This window comes from Tenrec ecaudatus, chromosome X (assembly GCF_050624435.1).
Source record: "Tenrec ecaudatus isolate mTenEca1 chromosome X, mTenEca1.hap1, whole genome shotgun sequence".
NCBI lineage: Eukaryota > Metazoa > Chordata > Mammalia > Afrosoricida > Tenrecidae > Tenrec > Tenrec ecaudatus.
In genome coordinates, this window is record NC_134548.1 from 167,154,235 (window position 1) to 167,178,186 (window position 23,952).

The following is a 23,952-nucleotide window of genomic DNA, read 5'->3' on the forward strand; positions in this document are numbered from 1 at the left end:
ATGAAGTGGTGACCCAATGCCCATCTGTAGACAATTGGACATCACCTCACAGAGGGGTCACAGGGAAGAGATGAGCCAGTCAGGGTGCAGTATAGCACCGGTGAAACACACGACTTTCCTCTAGCTCTTTGGTGCTTCCTTCACCCCACTGTCATGACCTCAATTCTACCTTACTAATGGGATTAGACCAGAGCATGCACACTGCTACAGACAAGAGCCAGCAACACAGGGAGTCCAGCATAGATAAACACCTCAGGGCCAACAAGGAGAGTAGAGATACCAGGAGAATTAAGGGAGGGTGGGGGAAGAAAGGGGAATCGACCACAAGGATCAATCTAGAACCTCCTCCCAGGGGGACAAACAATGGAAAAGTGGGTGAGGGGCACCAGAGGATGATGTAAGATGTGGAAAAAATAATCTATAACTTATCAAGAGTTTGTGAGGGAGGGCAGGTGGAGGAGTGAGGGGGAAGAAATGGGGAGCTGATATCAGGGGCTCAAGTGGGAAGAGAATGCTTTGAAAATGATGATGGCGGCATATGTACAAATGTGCTCGACACACTGGATGAATGTCTGGATTGTGATAAGAGATGTAAGAGCCCCAATAAAAGTCTGTTTTTAATCACCATAATAGTTTTCTCACTATTCCTTTGAGTCGAACACCTGTGACTCCGCACATAGTGGCTGAAGCTGGCACGGTGTGTGGGTGCAGCAAGGCCGGGTAGTCTGGAGTTTATTCTCACTGTATAGTAGCTTTTCTCCTGTGGTCGCCTCACACCCTGGCAGTCTCAGGGAAGTTACGCTGGGAGGGTCTGTGCTCAGAGAGCAAACCATCCAGCACCACTCTACCATAGGGCGTGGATTCCAAGCAAGCCAGATGAAGAGGGGGCAGCGTCTAGACTCCACCTCCTGATGGGGGAGTGGCACCATTCCAGGGGAGCATGTGGGCTGAGAGACCTTTGAAAAACACAATCTGCCACAGAGCCCGATGAAAAGGCAGGGAACGGCAGACAGGAGAAAATGTCTCTGTTCTTTACGAGAAACACACTTTAAAGGGAAAGGAAGGGAAAGGACTCGGAGACCACGCAAGCCTCGAGCAGAAGGCCGTTGGTGTGGCTATATTAATATCAGCTAAAGTCAAATTTGGGACAAGGAGATGAAGAGGCAAGTCACTAGGAGAAGACCCCCACAGGAGTAGCCCTCTGAGTCCTCAATGTGTCGGTACAGAGCTGTGCTCCCTAAGCTTTGCCCTGGCGAAGTAGGGCACCAGTTCTTGCTTCCGACGGGCCACTAGGGGGGTTCAAATGTGTAACCAATCAGTTAGCAGCCAAGTGCATTAAGCATTTCTATCTTTTGGGGAGTTCATAACGAAAGAGAGTCCACCGCCATAAATATGAGGTACCTAAATAAGGAAGCTCCCAAATCCCATGAAACAACAATTGGCAGCAACAGAGGGAGAAGCCGACAGTGTACAAATGTTATTGGAACATCTCAATAACCGATAAAGCAGGTAGGGAACTCCACAATCAGAATGCTGAGAACTCAAACAATGCAATCAGCCAAATTTGCCCAGGTAAGGTTTATAGAATAAGACACCCAACAAATAATGCAGACGGTTTTTTCAAGAGAGACAATAACTTTGGGAAACTGAGCAAGTCTCAAATTACAAAGGGCAGAAATCATGTTTCCTGACCATAATGACACTGAATTACAAATCAGTAACAAACAGATATCCAGAAAATTTCCCAATCCTTAGCAGTAAAAGACGTATTAGAACGCGTCAATGGTTTGTAGGAAAAGCTGCGAGATGCACGGTCAGTACTACCCAAATCCAAAGAGCAGACGAAGACACCGCAATAAAAGAAAACTAAGGTGTTGGGCTGCCAACTGCCAAATCGACAATCTGAAGTCAGCAGCTGCTCCTCAGGACCAAGAGGGGACTTTCTACTCCTGTGAAGAGTTCCAGTGTCAGAACCCACAGGAGCAGTTAATACTCTGTCCTGTCGGGCCCCAAGCAGTCAGTCAACTGGATGGCAGCGATTTGGGCTTAGCGTATCCCTCATGAATGTTGCTGTCCAGTCAGCTCCAGCTCCTAGGATTGCCCGACCCTATGCGCTGCTTGAGTTCACTGTATCCGTGCATCGCGGCCAGGCTCTTCCTCTTTGGAGCTGAGTTTCCCAAGCCTGATGTCCTTGCCAGGGACAAGTCACTCCTACTAATATGTCCACAGTATGTGAGATGAAGCCTTGCCAATCTCATTTCTGAGGAGATTCTTCTGGTTGGACTTCTTCCAAGACAGATTTGCCTTTTTCTTTTGGAATATTCCTGGCCAGCACCAGCATTCAAAGGCATCGATTCCTCTGCCATATTCTTTATTCATTGTCCAACTCTCCTATGCACATGAAATGCGTGCAAACGCCATGGCTGGAGAGGACGCCTCAGTCCTCAAGTGACATCTCTGCTCTTTCACAAAAGGCTTTTCCAAAGGGCTTGTGCAGCAGATTTGCCTAATGTAATAAATCATTGGAATTCTTGATTGGTGCTGCCGTAAGCATTGATTGTGGATTCAAGCAAGATTAAATCCTTGACAATTTCAATCCTTGCTCCATTTCTCATGATCTTGTCATCTGGTCCAGCTGTTTTCTTTATATTGAGATGTTGATCTTTGAGTTTCATCAGTGTTTTAAGGTCTCTTCACTATCAGCAAGCATGGTTGTTTCATCTACATATTGCATTGCAGGTTGTTAATGAGCCTTTCTCCAATCCTGAGACTGCGTTCTTCTTCATATGGTCTAGTTTCTCAGTTGATTTGCTCAACATACAAACAGAATAGGTCTGGCGAGAGGATATAATCCTGACACACACCTGTCCTGATTTTCAACCATGCAGCGTTCCCCTTGTTCTGTTCAAAGGACTGCCTCTTGGTCCATGTACAGATTCCTCATGAGCACAATGAAGTGTGTGTAATTTCCATCGTTCACGATGCTTTCGAAGGCCTTGGCAGAGTCAATGAAACACAAGTCAACAGCTTTCTCTGCCATTCCTCATTCCACTTCCTCTTCTGAATCCACCTTTGGTTTCTGGCGGCTCCCTCTCCATGTACTTCTCCAACTGCGTCTAAATTATCTTCCTCAAAATGTTACCGGCGGTGAGATCGGGGATATTGTTCTATGCTTTGTGCATTCTGTTGGGTCACCTTTCTTTGCAATGGCTACAAATAGGGATGTCTTCCAGTCAGTTGGCCAAGCAGTTGTCTTCCCACCTTTCCGGCCATAGAAGAGTGGGTGCTCCCGGAGCTGTCCCAGCAATTCCTGGAGCCCTGTTGGTGGCTAAGGTTTTCAGTGCAGCTTGGACTTCTTCCTTCGGTCTCACTGGTTCTTGATGATATAGTACCTCTTGAGATAGTGCAATGTCGACTAGTACGTTTTCATAAAAAAGGACTCTGTCTTTTCCTTCCATCACATTCTTTTGGTGCTTCCTGTATCGGGACACCAGCGGGACACCACGGACAAAACTCATATCCTGGCGAAATAGCCACATGGCAGCTGAAAACCATATACCCTAGCTTGTCGTGCCTTCTTTCCAAAAAGTGGGACTTTTTTTAAAACGCTGCAGGACGCGGGAGAAATGATTAAAAATCGGGACTGTTCCGCCAAAAGCAGGACATCTGGTCACCTTACCACAGACTCTTTCAATATTCCAACTCTAGTATTGAATTTTTCCTTCATTTTGTTCGGCTTAAGATATGCTGAGTGTGGTAAAACTTTTTATTTCCCTTTTGACCCATTTTAGTTGGTTTTAGTTTTTCATATAGTTTGCTTTCTTTTCAAATGAGATTTTCCCTCTGTTTTCGTTTGTTACTACTGTTGGGGTTTTTCTGTTGCTGCTGGTGGTTTGTTGGTTTTTTGTTTTGTTTTGTTTTGGCTTTCTTGTGATGGTTTTCTGTTTATGATCTAGGAGAGGTAAAGCTATAGAGGAGTAACTGGGTTAATGGCTTCTAAGGGGTATGGCAGGGAAGGTTGAGATGAGGAAAATCAGGAGCTAACAACCATGAGTGCAGGAGAGAATAAAACGTTCTGAAATTGATTGTGATGGTGATTATACAAGTCTTCTTAATATGATTGAACTATCGAATTATATTATTTGTGAAGTATATGCCAATACAACTGTTTTACAATGTAGACACACTGCGTGTGTCCTTTCTTTCTAACTCCAGACCTTTACACATTGCATTGCACTGCTTTTTATTCTCGAGCTGCCCTTTGACATTTCCTGGTGAGCTCATTGACTTCAGCGTTCTGTCCATGTGCTGCAGCGACTCTGCATTCAGGAGCAAGTTTCTGAGTTGCCTCTGGCCTCCACTTGGGTCTTTGCTCTCTTTCCTGTCTTTTGAATGGCCTTTGCTTTTTCCCTTGATGTCATCCAGAAACTCGTCTGGTCTTCTTCCATCACTAATGTTCACTGAGTCAAACCTGTTCCTGATCTGTTCTGGAAATTCAGGGGGGGATAGATTAAAGATCGTATTTTGCCTCTCGTGGGCTAGTTTTCATTTTACTCAGCCTTATCCTGAACTTACATAGGAGCAACTGATGGTGTGTTCTGCAGTCAGCTCCTGGTCTGGTTTTAGCTGCTGATATTGAGGTTCTCATTCATCCATCTCTACCCACAGATGTAGTCAGTTCGATTCCATTGTATTCCATCTGGTCAGGCCCATCGGGTTGATTCTGAATCACCATGACCCTGTCAGACAGAATCCAACTATTCCTTGAGGCTTCTGAGACTGGAACTCTCTACAGGAAAGAAGAGAACCTTGTGCCATTTATGTTGTTGAAGAAAAGGGATGAAGCCATTGGTCTTGCAAAATTCTATCATGTCCCCTCCAGCTTCAGTTCTGTCACCAAGAGCACATCTTCCAACGGCTGATCCTTTCTCATGCATAAAAATGCAAAACAGAATTTTAGCCAATCAAAGCAAGCAACATTGATATTAAAATATAACACATTATGACTAAGCAGGATTCCACCCAGGAATGCAAGGCTGCTTCAATATTTGAAAACCACTCGGTGTAATTAGCCATATTAGCAGGGGAGCAAGCAAAATGAAAACAAAGCGAATCATCTCAACAGAGAATGTTCGATCCCGATCTGTGACAAAGCTCTCGGCCAGTTGGAAATAAAGAACCATTTCCGCAGCCTGATAAAGGGTATCTATGAGAACCCACAAGTGTCCTTTAATGATGAAAGACTTACTCATCCTCTCAGATGATCAGGATCCAGTCACGGTATTGGCAATCCCAAACCTCGCGGCCATCGAGTCAACCCTGATTCATGGACCCTACGGGTGTCCAAGGATGTCAATATGTATGGGAGTAGAACGCCTCATCTTGGAACTGCTGACCTTGTGGGTAGCAGCCCAATGCACAAGCCACGACACTATCAGAGTTCTGCTAGTGCGGTGGCACAGGAAGAAGGAAGAAAGAACAGCTGGCTCAAATCTTGAGCAAAGACTCCTAAATTATAGACAAAACAAACCGTCGAACTAGTAAGTGATTTCAGCCAGGTTGCAGGCTAGTCGATATAAAAAATTAACATTTCCGTATACTAGCAATGAATAATCAGAAAAGATAGTTTTAAAGTATCATTTACAAAACACGAACTACTCAGAGAAAAGCTGTGGCAGAAACGTTGCTGAGAAATGAACAAAACGTACAGAAATGAGAGAGAGTGAGAGCGTACTCAGAAATCGCTATCATGCCGGGGTCCACCATCTCTGTTCCCTTCAAATTCAACGCAATCTCAGTCAAACTCCCAGCAGGTTTCAAGCTCTCCGGCCCAGGGTTTCATGTCAGGCTTCTTCAGGGTTTGGCCAGAACAACCCTCTGGACTCCCCACCTGCAGCCTCGGCCAATTCTCCATCTTCCTCACCACGCGCAACCTCGGGGACCATCTTATTGGTCGTCACCCCTTCCTGGAACCAACGAACACCGTTCTATTTTGTATGCTTAGCTCCAAACCCTCAAGCAAGCACGAACTCTCCGACCCCACAGAATTATTCCGCGGAAGCTGAGGCCGGCACCACCCATCTGGAGAACCACTTCCTGGACAGAGAAGTGAAACTCCTCGAGAAGATGAGAGGCCACTTGACCTGCCTCCCCAGGCTGGCCAGCCCCCAGGCGCACCCTCGAACATGACCATGACGAGGAGGCTGCAGGGAGCCCTCCACCTCCCCCTGCTGGCCTCAGTCCCTTTGTCTGCACCTATCGCTCCGGCCGCATGGCCACCACCTGGAGGCCCTGTCCCCAGCCCAGGATCAAAGGGAACAAGAAAGTTTCCTTTTCTAGCAAAAAGAAGAACTCCCAGCAGGCTTAGTTTTATGAAACTGACAAACTGATTCCAAAGAGCTTGTAGAAATGCAACTTACCTAAAAGCGCCCAAATGATCTTGCATAAGAACAAACTTGGGGGAGGGAAGGGACTTGTCTGAGGCTTACTGTAAATCTACATTGATCAAGGCAGCGCAGCACTGGCCTAGGATAGATTGTAGATCAATGGAACAGAAGGAAGAGCCCAGAGACAGACCCCCACCCAGAGGTTTCATTGATTTTCCTCCAAATATTTCTTTGGAACCATTGGGCCTAGAACAACTGGATATCCGCATGCCCAAGAAAGAGCCTCAACCTGTACCTCACACCATACATAAAAGTTAACTCAAAAAGGATCGCAAACCTAAATTCAAGGGATAAAAATAGCAGGCATCTAAAATCACAGCAAACTGTCTTAGTGGCAATGGATTAGGCAAAGACTTTTTAGATCAGGCACAAAGTAACATGATCCATTAAAAATTGGTCGATTAGACTTTAATCAAGATGGGAAACGAGCCAGCCTGACACAGGGTCCAGGTCTTTTCATCCCGGCATGCCCCACTGGGCCCAGCAGGCAGCCCACTTGGTGGTTGTTGAACAAAGATTTATCATTTCAGGGAGCCAGGTGGGTCTGGACCCACCCCTTCTGCCCCATTGGCCAGACCCATCCTTCCTGCTCAGACACTGGGTTTGGGGAGCAGGGCCCACCCATTAGCCACCCACAAAGAAGTCAGGGGAGGGCTCCAGAGGCTGGCTGGCCACTGCCTGGAGCCAGGCCCTTCCTCCACCTTGCAGAACTGAGCTGCCAGCGTTTCCTCCTCCTCCTCTCCACCATCCAAACCCCACCATTCACTACCTGGACCCCCCACTAGTGCACATGCCCCAGGTGGTGGCAGGCCCAGGGCAGGCACTCCTGCTGATTCACTGCTCCTGTGGTCCTCCTGCCACTTGGCACGCAGAAAGACCTGCATTGGAACCCTCCGCCCCCCCCCCCCCGCCCACACGACAGCAGGGAAACCCAGACTGCAGGAGCAGAGGGACCCAGCACTGTGTGGCCAAGGGCTGGTTCTGGGCAGAAAACCCAGAAGGAAATAGTGGCCCTTGCACCCCAGCGGCTGGCCCCATGCTCCAGAAGTTCCGGCTCTGGCTTGCAGCCAGGCATGCGGGTGACAGAGAACCTCGTGGTCTTGATGGCTGTGTGCCTCAGAGAATCCTTCCTGTGCAGCACCTGGGGAGCCCGGGGTCCTCAGCCTACGAGGTGGACCCCTGCAGGGGAAGGCACACGCAGCATTTGTTCTGGGGGGACTTCTTCCCAGGGCTCAGTTTACCCGAGTCTGCTCTGCTATGCCTGCAGACTTTGTTGCTGACCATTCTTGTTGCTGTGAATGGCATGAGAAAGCCTTTCATTCTCTTTGATCATAATCACTAGTGGCGTGTGCCTTCCCCTGCAGGGGTCCACCTCGTAGGCCGAGGACCCCAGGCTCCCCGGGTGCTCCACAGGGAGTCTGCAGCCAGCATGAGAGTGCATGTCTGTTTCTGTGCGTGTGCGCGTGGTATATGTATGTACGGCCTCTGTGTGTGCTCTGATCCCACACTGGGTGGGCCAGGGCACGGTAGGATGCCATGCCTGCGTTCATGTGGTATGCATGTGCATCCGTGGATATGGTGTGTTGTGTGTAGATGTGCAAGGGTGTGGTGTGTATACATGCACATGTGTGTGGTGTACATGTGTATGCTGTAGTGTGCACACGTGGGTATGATGTGCATATATGCATACCGTGTGTGGCAGCGGTATGCTGTGGGTATGTGTATACATGTACATGCTGGGTGTGGGGTGTTTATAAGCACATGTGGGAGTGTCATGTGTGTACATGTAAATGCTATGGGTGTGTCCACATACACACTGTAAGTTACATGTATACATGCATGTGCTGTGGGGTGTACCTGCACACACTATGTGGAGTGCTCTGCGCATGTGCATGCTGTGGGGGCTGGTATGTACTGCTGGGTGTGGCATACATCAAGTACATGCTATGGGGTGCATGTACTGTGGGTGTGTGTGCATTTATGTAATACTGTGGGGAAGAGGTGTGAATGTACATGGTAGTGTGGGCAGAAGGGGTGCATGTACATACATGTGCATGCTGTGGTGGTGTGCACATGGACATGGTATTGTGGAGGGGGGGTGCCCAGGTGCATGCTGTGGGGTGTTGTGTACATGTAGGTGGACATGCTGGGGTGTCAAAGGGCAGGGGGTGACTGAAGGTTCTGGGAGGGAGGAGTGCTGGCAACGGATTCAGGGAGAGGCTGTTTGGTCCCTGGCCTTTGGGTCAACCGAGAAGACGGACAAACAGGAAGGCAGGCCAGTCTCTGAACTGGAGCCTGCCCATGGGTGGGTTGTACTGGCCTAGGTTGAACCCTGAACCAGCCCAGCCTGCAGCGAGGAAGGACTGGAGGGGAGATGAGGGGGAGTGGATAAGGAGTGCCCCCCCGCCCCGCCCAGCTGGACTGGGAGAGGAGAGGGGAAGGATGGAGTGCAGAATCTGTGTGCTCAAGGGCATGAGAGCCGGCCAGCCTTTTCCAGGAATGGTCCTGCTGTAGGCAAGCTCGGAGAACCCCTGCCTTCGGGACAGGTAGCTGCAGGTGGGTGAGGGAGGTGGAGGGTGTGGCTCCTGCTCCCACTGGACCTTGGCAGGACCTTCGTGAGGAAGCCAGATCTCAGGGGTACATTAAGCCCTGGCTGGGCCCCTGCCCCCCTTCCTGTCCTTCCTCTCCAGCCAGGCCCTAATTGAGGCGAGGGAGGGGCTGATGGCCTGTGAGGGGGCTGTGTCTTCGCTTGGAGACGCACTGAGCTCACTCTTGGACCCAGGGAAGGCCATGGGGTCCTGGCCTCAGTTTCTCTGCAGGTGGTGAAAGGCCCCAGGATTGGGGAGAAGGAGTCTGGGGGTGTGGATGGGACGGGCCTGGCCAGGGCACTGTAGGCCAGGAACTGATTTCCCAGTGGCCCAGGAGGAAGGGTGGGGGAAGGGGGGCGGGGCCGGGTAGGAAGTCCCCCTTTACGCAGGTCACTCCCAGAGCTGGGGCGGGGCTGAGTCACAGTGCAGATCGGAGAACAGGGCCACCGTGCTACTGCCGGGCCACCCAAGAGCCGGGGAGCCCAGTCAGGTGAGGGGGACTGAGGTGGCCAGGGGCCCAGAAGGGTGGGGGCTGGGAGTGTCTAGGCCCACCACAGGCCTCACTCACAAGCCAGGTGTGGGTGGGTGCTGGCGCCGGCTAGTCGCCCAGGTGTCCATCAGTTCGTCCATCTCTGCCCATTTGTGGCTCCCATTCCGTCTCTCCTGACAGCCCCCAAGCCCACACAGGCCCCTATTGCCAAGCACTCTGACGGGCCCCTGCCAAAGGTGATCAGAGCTGACCCTGTGACCCAACATGCTCAAAGCTTCCCCCACCTCGGGTAAGGTGCCAACTGGTGAAAGGGGCCGGGGAGGGCATGGTCCTGAAGGCAAACCCACACCCACCTAACTTCCCCAGTGATCCTAACTCCACCTTCTCTCTCTCCACCCGACCAGCTGAGCCTGGGGCCCTCTCTCCCCCCAGGGCCCCTGGCAACAGCAGTGAGGAGCTGGAGCCCCGGGACCCGCTGCTGGCCCGGGTGGAGCTGGCTCTGCTCTCTACTGTCTTTGTGGTGGTCGCTGTGAGCAATGGCCTGGTGCTGGCAGCCCTGGTGCGGCGGGGGCGGCGGGGCCGCTGGGCGCCCATGCACGTCTTCATCAGCCACTTGTGCCTGGCTGACCTGGCAGTGGCCTTGTTCCAAGTGCTGCCCCAGCTGGCCTGGGATGCCACCGACCGCTTCTGGGGACCGGATGCCCTGTGTCGGGCCGTGAAGTACCTGCAGATGGTGGGTATGTATGCCTCCTCCTACATGATCCTAGCCATGACCCTGGACCGCCACCGTGCCATCTGCCGCCCCATGCTGGCCTACCGCCATGGCAGCAGCGCACACTGGAACCGACCGGTGCTGGTTGCCTGGGCCAGCTCGCTCCTCCTCAGCCTGCCGCAACTCTTCATCTTCGCCCAGCAGGACGTGGGCACTGGTGTCCTGGACTGCTGGGCCCGGTTTGCCCAGCCCTGGGGCCTCCGCGCCTATGTCACCTGGATCGCACTGATGGTGTTCGTGGCCCCTGCCTTGGGCATCGCCGCCTGCCAGGTACTCATTTTCCGGGAGATCCATGCCAGTCTGGTGCCCACAGAAAGGGCTGGGGGACGGCGTGGCGGGCGCCGAGTAGGTGGCCCCAGCGAGGGAGCCCGTGTGTCAGCAGCCATGGCCAAGACCGTGAGGATGACGCTGGTGATTGTGGTTGTGTACGTGTTGTGCTGGGCACCCTTCTTCCTCGTGCAGCTGTGGGCAGCGTGGGATCCAGAGGCGCCTCTGGAAGGTGGGTGCAGCCACAGCCCATGCCCAGCAGGGGGCCCTGTGTGCACCCAGAGGCCCCTGAGCCGCCGCCTCTACCTCTCCAGGACCCCCCTTCGTGTTGCTCATGCTGCTGGCCAGCCTTAACAGCTGCACCAACCCCTGGATCTACACCTCCTTCAGCAGCAGTGTTGCCTCAGAGCTGCGCAGCCTGCTCTGCTGTGGTCGGGCACGTGCCACCCCCAGCCTGGGGCCCCAGGAGGAGTCCTGTGTCACAGCCAGCTCCTCCCTGGCCAAAGAGCCATCCTTCTGAGGAGCCCGTGGGAGGAGGGGACCCTCGGGGTTGGGCCAGTGCCCTGTGAGACCTTCCTTCCTGGCTTCTAAGCCCCCCCCCCCCGCCAGCCCTCTGCAAGTCCCCTTCGCCGCTAATAAACTTTTGCTCGTATGCTCGTGTGGTGAGGGTCTCCTTGAAGTCTGGTCAGGGGGTATATGGGGGTGGCACCACAGAGACAGAAGACTCCCCCACCCCCACCCCCCACAAAGACTTCGGCGCCGCTCTTGAACACACCAGGTTCCCCACCCTCCACTGCCAGAGGGGCCACCAGTGCCCAATCTGCTGCCCATGCCCACCTGCCCAGCCCACTTCCTCCCCCCCCCAACAGAGCACTGACTGGCATGGAAGAATCACAGGGCCTTTATGAGTTGTGGCAGCTCCCCCACATTTCCCTCCCACAGGGACCCAAGCCAGGGAGGGGCGGTCACCAGGGACAGCCTGCGGCTGTCTCTACACAGAAGGACTGGCTGGGAGGGGCAGGGAGGAGCAGGTAGGTGGGAAGGGCGAGTTTCAATCAGCCACTGGCACTCATCGTGGTTTGCCGACCCAATCAGGACCCTGAGGATGGGATGCCGAAGGGGAGGCTGGGGAGGCTGGGGCTCCAGGGCTGTGGGGGGAGCCCTTGCTCTTGCTAGGCCTGCTGGAACTGGGCGACACGGGCCCAAGGCCCTGGCGGACAGCAGCCTTCCCCAAGAGCTCCTTGAACACGGAGTCCATGGTTTGCGCCACACTCTGCGGAGAGAAGGAAGGGCTCCCTCACCCGGGGCCTCCAGAGGCTGGGAAGTGGGGTTCCTCTGGTTGCGCCCATACCTTCCAAGTGGTGTCCTCTTCTCTGCCCCACCCCTCCTCCAGTGTCCCCAGGGCCCAACTCTGACTCAGTGAGCTTGACCCCAACCATGGAAGCTGGGAGGTTGTGCTGCTCCTTTGGGTGGCCCTGTCACAGCCAGGCTGAGGGCCTTTAGTGTCCTCATCCCTGTCCCTTTGCCCCCTTCTTCTCCCTCCTCTCCTCCCAACCCCCCACTGGCGGGGCAGGGTGAGAAACCCCATTCAACAGGGAGGGAGTGCCACTAAGCTCTTCACCTTGTCTACATCCACCTGTCGGTCTGGGGAGGCTGGGACAAGGCAGTGTCGTCTGTACCCCGAAGTGCCCATGGTCTCCAGCGGTGCGCTTGGCTCTGGCCTGTAAGACCCTCGAAGTGAGGCTCCATGTCTCCCCCAAAAGGGCCCCTCTTCACCTGCCCACTCCACTGGGTCTCACCGGCTGCTACACTCCACACCGCTGTTCCCTGCCGCCTGCAGCCCTTGACCTGCTAGAAGTTTCTCTGCCCTGGGGTCAGAGTGGGCTGTCAAGAGCACTGGTTCTCAGCCGGACCCACTGGATCTGACACCGGTGGGTGGGGTGGGAGGCGCAGGTACTTTGGAGAACAGTTGGATACAAGCCCCCACCCTCCTGCTCCTGGACTGTTGCGAGAGGGGCCAGGCCAGGGAGGCCACACTCACCTAGCGGGCAGCATGATATATCTGTGGGGGACGAGTCCTCGTACGCCCCCACACTCGCCTCGCCACCAGTCGTCTGAGGCTCGGGTGTGTAGCCGCAGCAAGTCCCCCTTCTGGAATGTCAGCTCCTGGGCCGTGCGGCCCGTATAGGAGAAGCAGGCCACTGCCTCCACCACCCCCTCCAGGTCTGGGGGCACAACAGGGCCTTGGGAGGGGGTGGAGTGAGCACCGGACTGGGAGTGGGGGCCCTCCGCCCCATCCTCACCATCCTCCTGCTCAGTCTCCCCTGCCACGCTGTCCAGCTGTCCATCCCTATCCAAAGCAGATTACCGTGAGTGCGGCGACCCCCAGCCCCATGGGAACCCCCACCTGGTGCAGTGTGCATACCCTAAGCAGCTGGTGGAGGGTGGGGCCATGCACTTCTCGTAGACGGGCCCAGGCAGCTGGGCCAGGCCTGGGAAGTGGGCCGTGGGCTGAACGATGAGGGTCTGCACCAGGCGGTTCACCCGGCCCTGCAAGGCCACGGGGTCCTGATCCGCGGGCACAGGCAGCAGCGTTGGCCCGAAGCACACAGCCAGGTTGTAGGGATCCATCATGTTCTCATCACTGTACTGGGCCAGGCTGGGGACCAGGAGGGTCATGGGAGGAGCACCCATCCCCACCTGCCCACCATCCCCTGGGGGCCCTTGCCCCCAAGACTCACTGGTTGAGGAAGGTGAAGAGATAGCGCAAGACCACCAGGATGGGGCTGGGCAGCCTGGCCAGAAGGCGACCCACGGGCTCTGCCTGTTCGGCCGTGTCCTCCAGCTCTGTGCCCATAGAAAGAGGCATGGGAGTGGGCCCCAGCCACGGCAGGTGGCCCCCACGCCGCCCAGCTTGGGCCTGCCCTCACCTGCGGAAGCCAGCAACTCGCTGAACAGATCTGGGGGGAAGAGGGGGGCCTCCAGGCTCCGGAAGTAGAGCTTCAGCACTCCAGCCACCGAGTCCAAGTCTTGGGGCCCACAGCCTTCCACCAGAGGGTCCTCCCCTATGGAGGTAGGGGCACAGCTCAGAGCCTGCTCTCGTTCACCCCCACCTACCCAACCCGCCAGCCTCCCCACCTCTCTCAAAGGCTTCCCGAATCTCCGAGATGCGGGGCTGGGCGCCTGACACCCGGAAGACGCCTTCATGCTGGAGGCCTGTGGGGAGCACAGGGGCTGTGGGCGTGGGGACTGGGTGCGGGGTGGGGGGGTGGGTAAGGGGGGGGAGTGCTAGGGCCTCGCCCTTACCATTGAGGTTAATGAAGCGGATGCAGCTCTCCACTACCAGGGGCACGGGCTGGCCAGAGCTCTATGGGCACAAAAAGTGTTTACCTGGCACAGCCAATCTTTCGGGCATAGTGACCCTCCACCCCCCTCTGGAGAGCCCTGGTGGCAATGGTGGCTGACACATAGGGCCACTAGCCACGAGATCGGCAGTTCAACCTCATCAGCCACTCCTGGGAGAAAGAGGGGGCCCTCTGCTCCCACAAAGATTGCGAGCCTTGGAAACCCCCTAGGGTCTCTCAGAATAGGAATGGACTTGGTTGATGGCTGTGGGTGGGGTGGGATGAGGATCAAAGGATCCACAGGAAGCCACCTGACTAGGCAGGCGGGAAGGAAGGTATGAGAGCCAGCGGGCACCTGGATGAACTTCTCCATGTTTCCCCCGAAGAGCTTCTGGTTGTACTGTGAGCAGGGGCGGGGGTGACGGCTCCTCTGGGCTCGCTGGGAGCTCTGGACCCTGTAGTGAACGGAGGGCCTGCAATTCTGCCCAGGGCCACTGGAGACCCAGAGCCAGAGGGTTGATGCAGCCAGGAAGGGACCCTGTATCCAACTCACCGGGGTGCCTTGCGCTCCTCTTTGTCCCCTGAAGGAAAAGATGTTGGTTAGGTGCACAGAAAGAAAGGCCAAACACCTTGCTGGGCTACTTCCTACATGGTCATCAACCTCTCTGGGCAGAAGGAAGAACAGTTTGAGGAGAGGATGGGCCAAGGGCAAAGCTAGGGGGTGGGGGTGGAGCAGGCCCACCTCGTTGGACAGCCTCCTGCAGTTGTTCATGCTTGGCCTGCAGCTTGGCGAGGACACTCCGACCACTCAGATACTCCTGCAGCTTCTAGAAAGGCTGAGAGTCAGCCCACATGCAGCCCGATCCCCCACCCCCAGCTCCCTGCCCACCCGGCTCAGCCTCCCCTCCCACCGCAATGTAGAAGGTCTCTGTCTCCTGCTGCTGGCCACGCCTGCGCCCGGCCTGCCGACTGCCTGGGTCTGAGCCCGTGGACTTGAGGGATTCTGTGGAAGGACTGGCCTGGAGCGAGTCGAGCATGTCCCCGTCATCTGATCCTACCAGTTCTAACAGAGCCTGCAAGGTGGCTTTCAGCGTCTTGTTTACCTGGGGAGGAGACAGCATAAGGGTGGGAGGCCAGAGGAAACCGAGGAACCTGGGAGGGAGGCCAGGGCAGAGAGGGGGTCCCCAGTCCTCATACCTCCTCTGTTTCAATGGTCTGCCGGCTCAAACGGCTCCGGATATTCTGGGCCCTGGGCAGTACCTCGTCCCACAGCTCTGCTTCAGCCTGGATCTCAGCCACCTGCAGGGAACCAGGGTGCCATGGGTCATTCCACCGGGTCCCAACAACTAGTATCTACTCGAGAGACTTGACAGTGGGGACCCACGGCAACTGTGACCCTCAAAAGCCAGGTAACGTCCATCACAGATTGAATGGGCAGACATGAGGCCGTAAAGAGAATTGGCATTCTCATACATGCCTACACCATCAGATTAGCCTCAGAAAGAGGAGGTGAGGACACAGTCCATGTTCTCGGCAACCAGCAAGTAAAGCCGAGGGTCAAAACCCACTGAGTGAAATGAGTCTGCCACAGAGGCCCACCACAGAGACAGGAGGGCAATTCCTACTTGCTGGGATCAGGATGGGACAACTGAAAACATTCTAAAATTTCCCAACTTAGAATAGACTAGAGCCCATTGGATGGTGTTTTTCAAAAGGGGAAATTTCAGAGTGTGTGAATTGTGTCTCTGAATCTCAATAAAGCTGTTAATCACAAAGCCAGGCCAGGAGGGTGGCTGGGGCCTGAACCAAAGAAGGCAGGCCAGCCAGATAAGGCAATTGCTCATTTACATGGGCCAAAAATGGCTTTCCCTACGGTCAAGGGGCACAGCTCACCCCATGGACAGAGCAGGGATAAGAAGAGGCTTCCAGAAGTGAGACTTCCTCTCCTGAATCCCAAGAGATCTGACACACAACCAGCAGGCCAAGCCCCCTCCTTACTCAGACCTGCACGCAGCAGAGAGCAAGCAATGGGTTGGGCCTGTGCACACGTGTGTGCATGTGCGCTATGCATGTGTAGCCAGCTGGGACTATCAAGTGTCTTTGGACGTAAATAGTGTCACAGAGCCTCGGCATCAGTCAAAGCCACTCTCTGGCCAGCGAGTGTGACTGACCTGTCCTTCAAGTGCATTTCACTTCTTGGAGATCAGATGCGTTCTGCCGCCCCTGAGGGGACTGCCTACCCTGCCCAACAGCAGCCCACCCCATGTGAAGCCCTGCACAGCTCTGGCGTTCAAGATCACTGGCGGATGTACCTCCCAGCCCTCTCACTCCACTGTACACCCCTGAACTGGCAGCCAACACGGGATGGAGAGTATCTCCCAACCAAAGAGCTGAGTCCCTGTCAGGCAACCCAAGGAGAAGTCCACTGAGTGACCCAACCAGAAACCAACACACTACTATCAAGTCGATGCCTACTCGCACAGACCTGTAGGACATGCGGGAACTGCCCGTGAGCGCCTGAGATTTTCATTCTTTTCCTATCCGAGCAAATGATGGTTTCAAACTGTTGACCTTGGGTTCAGCAGCCTAATGCTAAACCACTACACCCCCAGGCCTCCTTGTGAAGGACATGGAGCATTGAAAACACCGAGAACTGGAAGGAAGTGGAAGGAAGTTCTCAAATGAGAGAGATCAAAGCAAGCGTAAAAAAAATTTTAACGAGCAGCAAGAAAACAGCGAGTGTAGGAAACAGAGGGGAATAACAAGAAAGCCAAAACGATAGATGCACACCCAGCCTCAACAGCCCTGTTCACCATGGCGAGATGACGGCGGCACCCTACCTGTCCATCAGTGGACAACTGGATCACCAGACGGGCACAAACCCCGTGAAACCCTTCATGACCTATGCGAAGTGAAGTTAGTCCATCACAAAAGCACAAATACTGGAAACAGCTTTTGCTGCTGGTTACCAGGGGTGGTCAGGAAGGCGGGGCTAGAGGCTCAAGGGGAGGCAGGGGCTGGCCAGGGTGGACAAAAAGGAAGAACAAAAAACATGGGGGAGGTCTGACACGTTGTTGAATCCAAAAATGATTACCTGAAATGTAAGGCCCCATCTGATGCCCAATAAAAAGTTGTACTTAATTTTAATATAAATAATAATAGAATATTGTACATAACAACACAGGTGAACATTTTGAAACTATTGCTTTCAGAAAATAAGAGCAAAAGGCTATTTTAAAACAGAAACTCAAAGAGCAAACCCAACCTCCTACAAATAAAATCAGGCAAGGGGAAACCACAAGAAAGATGGAAGATAGAGGTGGAAGCCTCTCTGAGAGAGAAGGCAGCCTAGAAAATGAGAGACCCACTCCATGAGGTCAGCAGTGGGAATTACTGGAGAGGGAGGGAGGGAGGGAGAGAGAGAGAGAGAGAAAATACATCACTTGAAAGGGATTTTCAACCTTGAACCCTAAGCCCTGTCAAACAGTCAGTGGTTCTAGTGAGAGAGAACACAGACTTGGTCTCTGGGGGACCCCGCAGGATGGTAGAGAAGCTCAACATACAACCAATCTGGCTGTGGGTCTGAGTTAATGACCAGCATACAGAAAGCGCCACTTCCTTTCTAAGGGGAGGAAGCTATTTGTTCCAGAGAAAGCACTGAGAGGAAACGTAATAAGAAGAGCACCAGACTCAGCTCTGAGTGAGTTTGTTGGATGTCGACTCAAAAACTGCTCGGCTGATTCGGTGAGAGAAGGGGAAAGCAAGTGTGGGCGGATGAGGACAGGGCAAGGGTCGGCTGCAGAAGGGTGTCTGCAGCAGAAGGGTGTCTGCAGAGCACAGTGACGAGATGGCTAGATGGGGGAGTGGGACCCGAGAGCAGGGAGAAGCTGGGTACCAGCGCAAGCGTGGATCCCGTTGCCTTTCCAAACCACGTGCCTGCTTAAAGCTGACCAAAGCAGAAAGGAAGCAACGAAAAGTGCAGGTCGCTCCGGTGACACAGCCTGTAGCCCAGGCCAGATCTGATGCGTAGCCGAAGAAACCGGGAGCAAGAAAGAGGCTGCCTGATTGCATCTTGCTGTGTATGTGGTTGACTGGCCCCTGAGCTTCCTATGAGCAACTGAATTACAGCATGTGGAAAGGCTGAAAGAACAGGACAGCCATCTGTGTACACCCTGCACCTAGCGTAAAGATGTGTGTGTGTGTGTGTGTGTGTGTGTGTGTGTGTATGTATCTCCAAAGATGCTGACACTGGTTTGGTTGCAGCTGAAACTTTCTCTTCCATCTGCTCCTGTCCTTTTAACGCAGTAGAGCCAACTGTGGGAGTATCCCCTCTGACTCCCTTGGCTGTGGGGAAGCAGACTGCTAGGCCTTTCTCTCAAGGGCCTTCAGAGTAGACCTGACCCTCTACCATTCTAGCCCGCAGACAAACCTCGGGGACTCCTGTCCCTTCGCCCAACAGGGAGCTAAGGCCTCACCTCGTCCCCTTCGTGGGGCTGGTAGTCGAAGCGCAGTGGGGGACAGAAGGCAGTGGCATGCAGCTCCAGCACCTTGGCCTTGTCCCCTGGGGGGTCCAGCGCCTCCACAGCCTCTTCCAGGCTGCCCAGTCCCTGCAGTTGGGAGGCCTGTGTGCGGCTCTCGGCGACCGTGTAGCTCCGGAGCAGCTGGCCGAGGGCCAGGTGGAACCCTGTACCACAGCACTGGGGGAGGAAGGAAGGAGACGTCCAGTGGGCCTAGGGCACACTCTTGGCCCTGGCTCCGGCCTCCCGGAGCCCCAGAACTCACATCCATGAGGTCCAGCACGTCCTGCACGTAGTAGTTCCTAACAGCTGCGTTCACACTGGCCAGGCTGAGCAGGTACTCGTTCCGAGCCTTTGTGCACTTGACCTTGTGCTCCAGGTACTTTGCCTGCCGCTGCCCACACAACCAGCTGGTGAGTGTCCAAGGCCACTCACAGCACCCACCCTCCCCTTCCCCTGAGGGTAGTCATACTGTGACATGCTACTGGGTCCTCCTCTGGTCTTGACCTCCCCGCCCCTTCCCATGCATGGGACCGCACCAACTCCCGCACCCAGCCCCGGTGAAGGTGTGACCACACTGCAAGGGCAAAGGCCAGAGAGGAAGGGATGGGTCTTCACAGGCTGGCAGCACTGATGGCAGCAGCCGGGGATCACTTGACAACGTCCAACACCCTCTCTGGTTGATGGACCACAGGCAGTCTTTCTCCTCCCATGCAGGGGGGATGCTTTCTTAGTTAGTGCTCCCCAGCCTTCTCCGCTCCTCACAGGCCCCAGAGCTGGAGACAAGCAGACCAAAGCATGTACCCTCCAGACCCACCTTCTCCACCAGCCGCCCGCCCTTCTTGAAGGAGGTCTTCCGGCAGGGCCCGGCCTCGGTGACTGCAGCGGTGCTGGCTGTGGCACTCCGGCCTGCTCGCTTCTCCTCCTGGCGCTCGGCTTCCCGGAGCTTGGTCTCGGCGTTCACGCTTTCTGAGCGGTACACCTGGTACGTCTTCCTGGCCTGGGAGAGAGGCCAAGGCCGAGCCACTGCTGCTAAAGTGCACAGCTCGGCCAGCCCCGGCCCGGGACGCCCTGCCCCTGCCCCTGGCCTGGCTTGCTGCCCCTGGCTCTGCCCACTCACCGTCTGCAGCTCCGAGACCACCTCCAGGAGCTCTTCCTGCAGCTGCTGGGCCAGCTCCCTACTCTGGAGGCGGGTTGGCGGGAGGAAGCATGACCACCTGGCCAGATGCCCCCGTGCCCTCAGTCTGCCCTCCAGACCGGGGGCCCTACCTTCCTGACAATGCGCCCCGTGTCCTCAGCCAGGTAGGTCAGACGCTGGGCCAGGGGCCCAGCCAGCACCTCGCTGAGGGCTGCGCTGTCCCGGCTCTGCTGCCGGGTCTGCTGCAACAACACGGCCCAGCAATGCAAGGGTGACAGGAGGGACGGCTCCTTCCTGGGGACAGAGAGGCACTCAGACCAGCGGTCGGTGGGCTCTAGCCCAGCACCTGCCCCCTTGCCCCCACTCTAGCCCAGCACCTGCCCTCTTGCCCCCAGCACAGCATCTACCGGAAGCTTTGGAGTTCTCGGCTGCCACCCAGGCGGCCTCCTCGGCTGGAGAAGCGCTCAGCCAGCTTGTCCAGGCCTCGCGAGTACTCAAGCTCCACCTCTGCGCGGCGCCTCATGAACTCCGCCAGCTCCTGCACCAGCTCCCGTCTCAGGTCGCCCTGCAGCTCCAGGCAGCGCAGCTGCTCACTCAGCTGCCAGCGGATCTCTGCGGGTAAGTGGCAGGAACTCAGTGGAGGTGGAGACCCCAGAGCCCCTGGCCCTGTCCACCCCGAGGGCTGTGCGGTGGCCTGAGAAAAGGCTACGCTAAGAGGGGAGCACCTTAGTTTAAGGTGACCAGATTTTCACACTGGTAAAGCGGGACACCAGTGGGACATCATTGATAAAACTCATATCCTGGAGAAATAGCCACGTGGCAGCCGAAAACCATATGCCCTAGCCTGTCGTGCATTCTTTCAAAAAATTGGGACTTTTTAAAAATGCTGCGGGACATGGGAAAAAATGTTAAAAATCGGTACTGTCCCGCCAAAATCGGGACGTCTGGTCATATTACCTTGGGTGCACGCGCGCGCGCGCGCACACACACACACACACACACACACACACACACAGCCACCATGGAGTTGACCCTGACCAGAGCAGTCCTTTACAGGGTTTCTGAGGCGGTCCGTCCTTCTGGAAGCAGACAGCTTCCTCGTTCTACCTTGGACTGCCTACTGGGCTAGAAAAGGCTGAAGGGCAATGGCTGAAGAGGGTGGGGAAAGTGACTCCGGCCCCCAGGCAGCCCTCTCTTTCTTTTTGACTTCTCCTTGGACCCTGGGAAGCCCCCACTTTCGTTGCTGCCACTTCCTTCCCTTTTGGTGCCCAGGACATCGGCCAGGTGGTAAGGGCCGAGCGGTGGCAGACAGGCTGTTGGAGCTCACCCCCCTCCCCACTTCACCTCAAGGTCACCTCAAGGCCCCACAGCGGGCATGCTGACACCTTATCGCCTGTTGGATTTGGCAACGCTGCTTTCCCCACTGAGATGTGAAGTGTGGGGGGGCAGAGCTGGAGCAACCAACTCCCCCCTGTCCACCAGGAGCAACCCTCAATTTCCTGTCTGCTCATGGCCCAGCCCAGTGTAAGCAAGGCATTGGCCATGTCCCTGCTGTCCTGGAGACAAGCAGCAAGTGAACGTCGGGATGCCATGTGCCATCACACAGACCGACATCCAGGCAGAGAGCTGGTGCAAGTGGCAGAGGGAGCGGGGGGGGGGGAGGGCATGGTGGCTAGGACGCCAATGGGGCTGTATAGAGCAACTGGAGAGGCTGTGGGGACAGATGGTGAAGGGCCTGTGACCAGGGAAGGGCTTGGGCTAGACTCCGAATGACAGAGGAGCCAAAACCCAGAGCCATGTGACTGGGTTCTGCTTTCCAGGGGTGGAGGTGGGGATCCCTCCAGAGTCCTGTTAGCAGCTACAGCAAGAGCCTGGGAGCTGGCCTGGGTGGAGGCATAGCGTTCAACCACAGTTGGAAAGAACTCCCCTGGGGACAGTGATTCTGAGGGGGTGGGGTGTCCGAGTAGATTTCCTGCAAGACCAGAGTGATGAGGGGGAGACTGGATGCCCACGGGGTTGAGGGCAGTTGGTCTGCCTCCCGGACTGAAGCCTCTGGGGTCAAGCTGGGTAGATGGGGTGGTGACTTCCTGTCACTGACCCCAACAGCAGGCCAGAGCCATGGATAAGGGAAGAGGGGCAGCAGGCTCGAGTTGGGAACTCCTCAATTTCGGGAACCAGTTAGAATGGGCTTTATGTCAATTGAAACCACACAAATCTTACTGGAGCTAAGGTGAATTGCATTTCACTCCAAGAATGGTCGAAGCAGCTCCCCGCACCTTCTGCCGGGGGCCAGCCCAGCCCTGGATGAGGGCTCCTTTCCCAGGAGACCAATTAAAGCGAACAATCGTGGACCAACTGGCAGACAAAACAATGAGCTTCTGGCTCAGTGCATACTGCAAAGGGCTACCTTAAGCCAGCCCTCATTCTGGATCAGGCATGCGCACTGGCTGGTAGCAATTTTGAGCAGCAATGAATTACAGCTAGACTCTGATATGGAGCCGGCGCCCCTAGCGGCAGCCAGTGAGCCTTCGCACCTCCTCCTACCCTCCCACCCCCACGGAGCCACCATAGAGCTCTAAGTTCCAACAGAAGATTGGCTGAGATGGCAGCTCTTCCAGGACCTCCCCTCAGCTCAAGCTGGCCATCTGCTCACGCCCTTTTGGCCACCTCACCTTTTCCTTCTTTGGTGGCTATTATTCTATGTCTCTACATTAAAAAAAAAAAACTGTCCGAGGGCGGGGACTAGCTCTATTTCATCAGCCTCTCAGAGCCTGGGGCAGAAGAAATAGATACTGTCATATGGAAGAGGCGTCCTGGTGGCATAGTGGTTCCGTGTTGGACTAACTGCAAGGTCAACAGTTCAAAACCACCAATCACTCCGCAGGAGACACACAGGGCTCTCTAATTCTGTGGACACACTCTCGGAAAGTCACAAGGGCACGGAGGGACAGGACCCACACATTTGAATTCATGGCTGGGACTTGTGCCCTGCTGACACTTCCTGTGAGCTGAGTGAAGCCTGGCTGGGCCGCCCTTTAGGAAGTGGGGGTTGGGCTTTTCTTCTTGAGCAGGGGGGGGGATGGGGAATGGAGACCAAAATATTTGGGGCCCCAGAGCAGGCTCACACACGTAGTACGTATCCCTCCTGACAGCTTTGGGAAGCAGGATGGGGCAAGCATGTTCAACTGAGAAATGGTGGAATCAGGGCTTGGAGAGTTGGCTGGTCCTGTGTAAAGTCACCTCCCCTCTCACGGCCTCTGCCAAACAAGCCAGCTGTGTGGGCACAGGAAGTCACCGCACCTCTCCGAGAGACCCAGGGGGCCTGCCTCCTTGGTTCATGGCAAGAGATGGGTGCCACCTTTCCTTTGAAAAAGTTACCCCGCCCAGAATAAGGTCCTAAGAAGCTGTGGACTAGGGATTGCTCAAGCTGATTTGCCTGAGATTTGCATGTTCTTCCAAACCCAGAGATCTTCTGTCAGAAAGCCTCCAGCCTCTTGTGGTCATACTCCCTCACTGCCCCGCCCCCAGCCCCTGCATGGTCAATGGGATCCATTTTGCCCTAGCTGGGATCCCTACTTTCTGAGTGGCACCTGGGCAGACTTCCCTGCCCCTCCTTCCCTGGGCCGCAGCAAGCCCCTGGGGTAGATGCAGGAAGGCCGGAGAACAGAAGCAAGGAAGAGGGAGCAGTGGTCATCACTTCAGAGATCTAGGAAGGCGGAGAGGTCAGCAGGAGCTGAGAGTCCCTCTCCTTCCACTCATCCCAGAGCCTCGGTTTCGTGGCTGGGGGCCTCTCCCGGGGTTCACGCACCCCCAACACTTTCAAAGGGAAGGGGTGGCAGCGCCGGGCACCTTCTCACCTTTGACTTGTGACTCGTACTCAGTCTGCTGTCCTCGTTCCCTGCGCAGCTTCCCGTGTGCGGCCATGGCCGCGCCGTCGAGCCCCACTGCTCCCACGCGCCTGAGACGCGCTTGAGATCGCGGCCAGCGCTGGGACCTCTGGCACCTCCGCTCAAGTGGCTTAGCGCACCAGCTCCGCCCCCACCGTCCAGGTTCCGCCCCTGCACCCCGCCTTGTACTGCTCCCCACCCCCGGAGGCCCTGCTCAGGCCTGGCCTTACCCCTGGGGCTGAAAAAGTAAGCTAACACCCTCCTGGGTGCCGTCCCCCACCTCTCCATGCCACATGCTCCAGCCCATGGCCCCTCCCTGCCAATTTGGGCATAGCTAGTCCTGCACTGGGCTGCCCAGGTCGTCTGCTTTTCCCCAGAGCCCCCAGAATATTAGATTCTCTCCCTTCACAAAGCACTGCCCCTAAAGAGCTGAGTCCCAGAGGTTGGGGAGCCCGCACGGTGGAAATTTTTCAGGGGTTAGGCCACCAAGAACTTGTCCTTGG

At 55.5% G+C, this 23,952-nt stretch overlaps 2 protein-coding genes across 2 annotated transcripts; one reads left to right on the forward strand and one right to left on the reverse strand.

Moving 5' to 3' along the window:
- The first annotated feature begins 3,135 nt into the window (after positions 1-3,135).
- Positions 3,136-11,083, forward strand: AVPR2 (arginine vasopressin receptor 2). Its single transcript, XM_075538508.1, has 3 exons — positions 3,136-3,203; positions 9,957-10,795; positions 10,878-11,083. The coding sequence occupies exons 1-3, from the start codon at positions 3,136-3,138 to the stop codon at positions 11,081-11,083; spliced, it is 1,113 nt and encodes a 370-aa protein (XP_075394623.1).
- A 383-nt stretch (positions 11,084-11,466) lies between these two features.
- ARHGAP4 (Rho GTPase activating protein 4) lies at positions 11,467-23,486 on the reverse strand. Its single transcript, XM_075538509.1, has 21 exons — positions 23,420-23,486; positions 19,970-20,174; positions 19,694-19,856; positions 19,545-19,607; positions 19,242-19,424; positions 18,690-18,818; positions 18,383-18,604; positions 15,105-15,206; positions 14,819-15,010; positions 14,650-14,734; positions 14,461-14,488; positions 14,263-14,362; positions 13,870-13,930; positions 13,702-13,779; positions 13,494-13,628; positions 13,305-13,410; positions 12,989-13,222; positions 12,605-12,913; positions 12,363-12,431; positions 12,185-12,284; positions 11,467-11,836 (listed from the first exon to the last, which is right to left on the reverse strand). The coding sequence occupies exons 1-21, from the start codon at positions 23,484-23,486 to the stop codon at positions 11,633-11,635; spliced, it is 2,835 nt and encodes a 944-aa protein (XP_075394624.1). The 3' UTR covers positions 11,467-11,632.
- Positions 23,487-23,952: the final 466 nt, after the last annotated feature.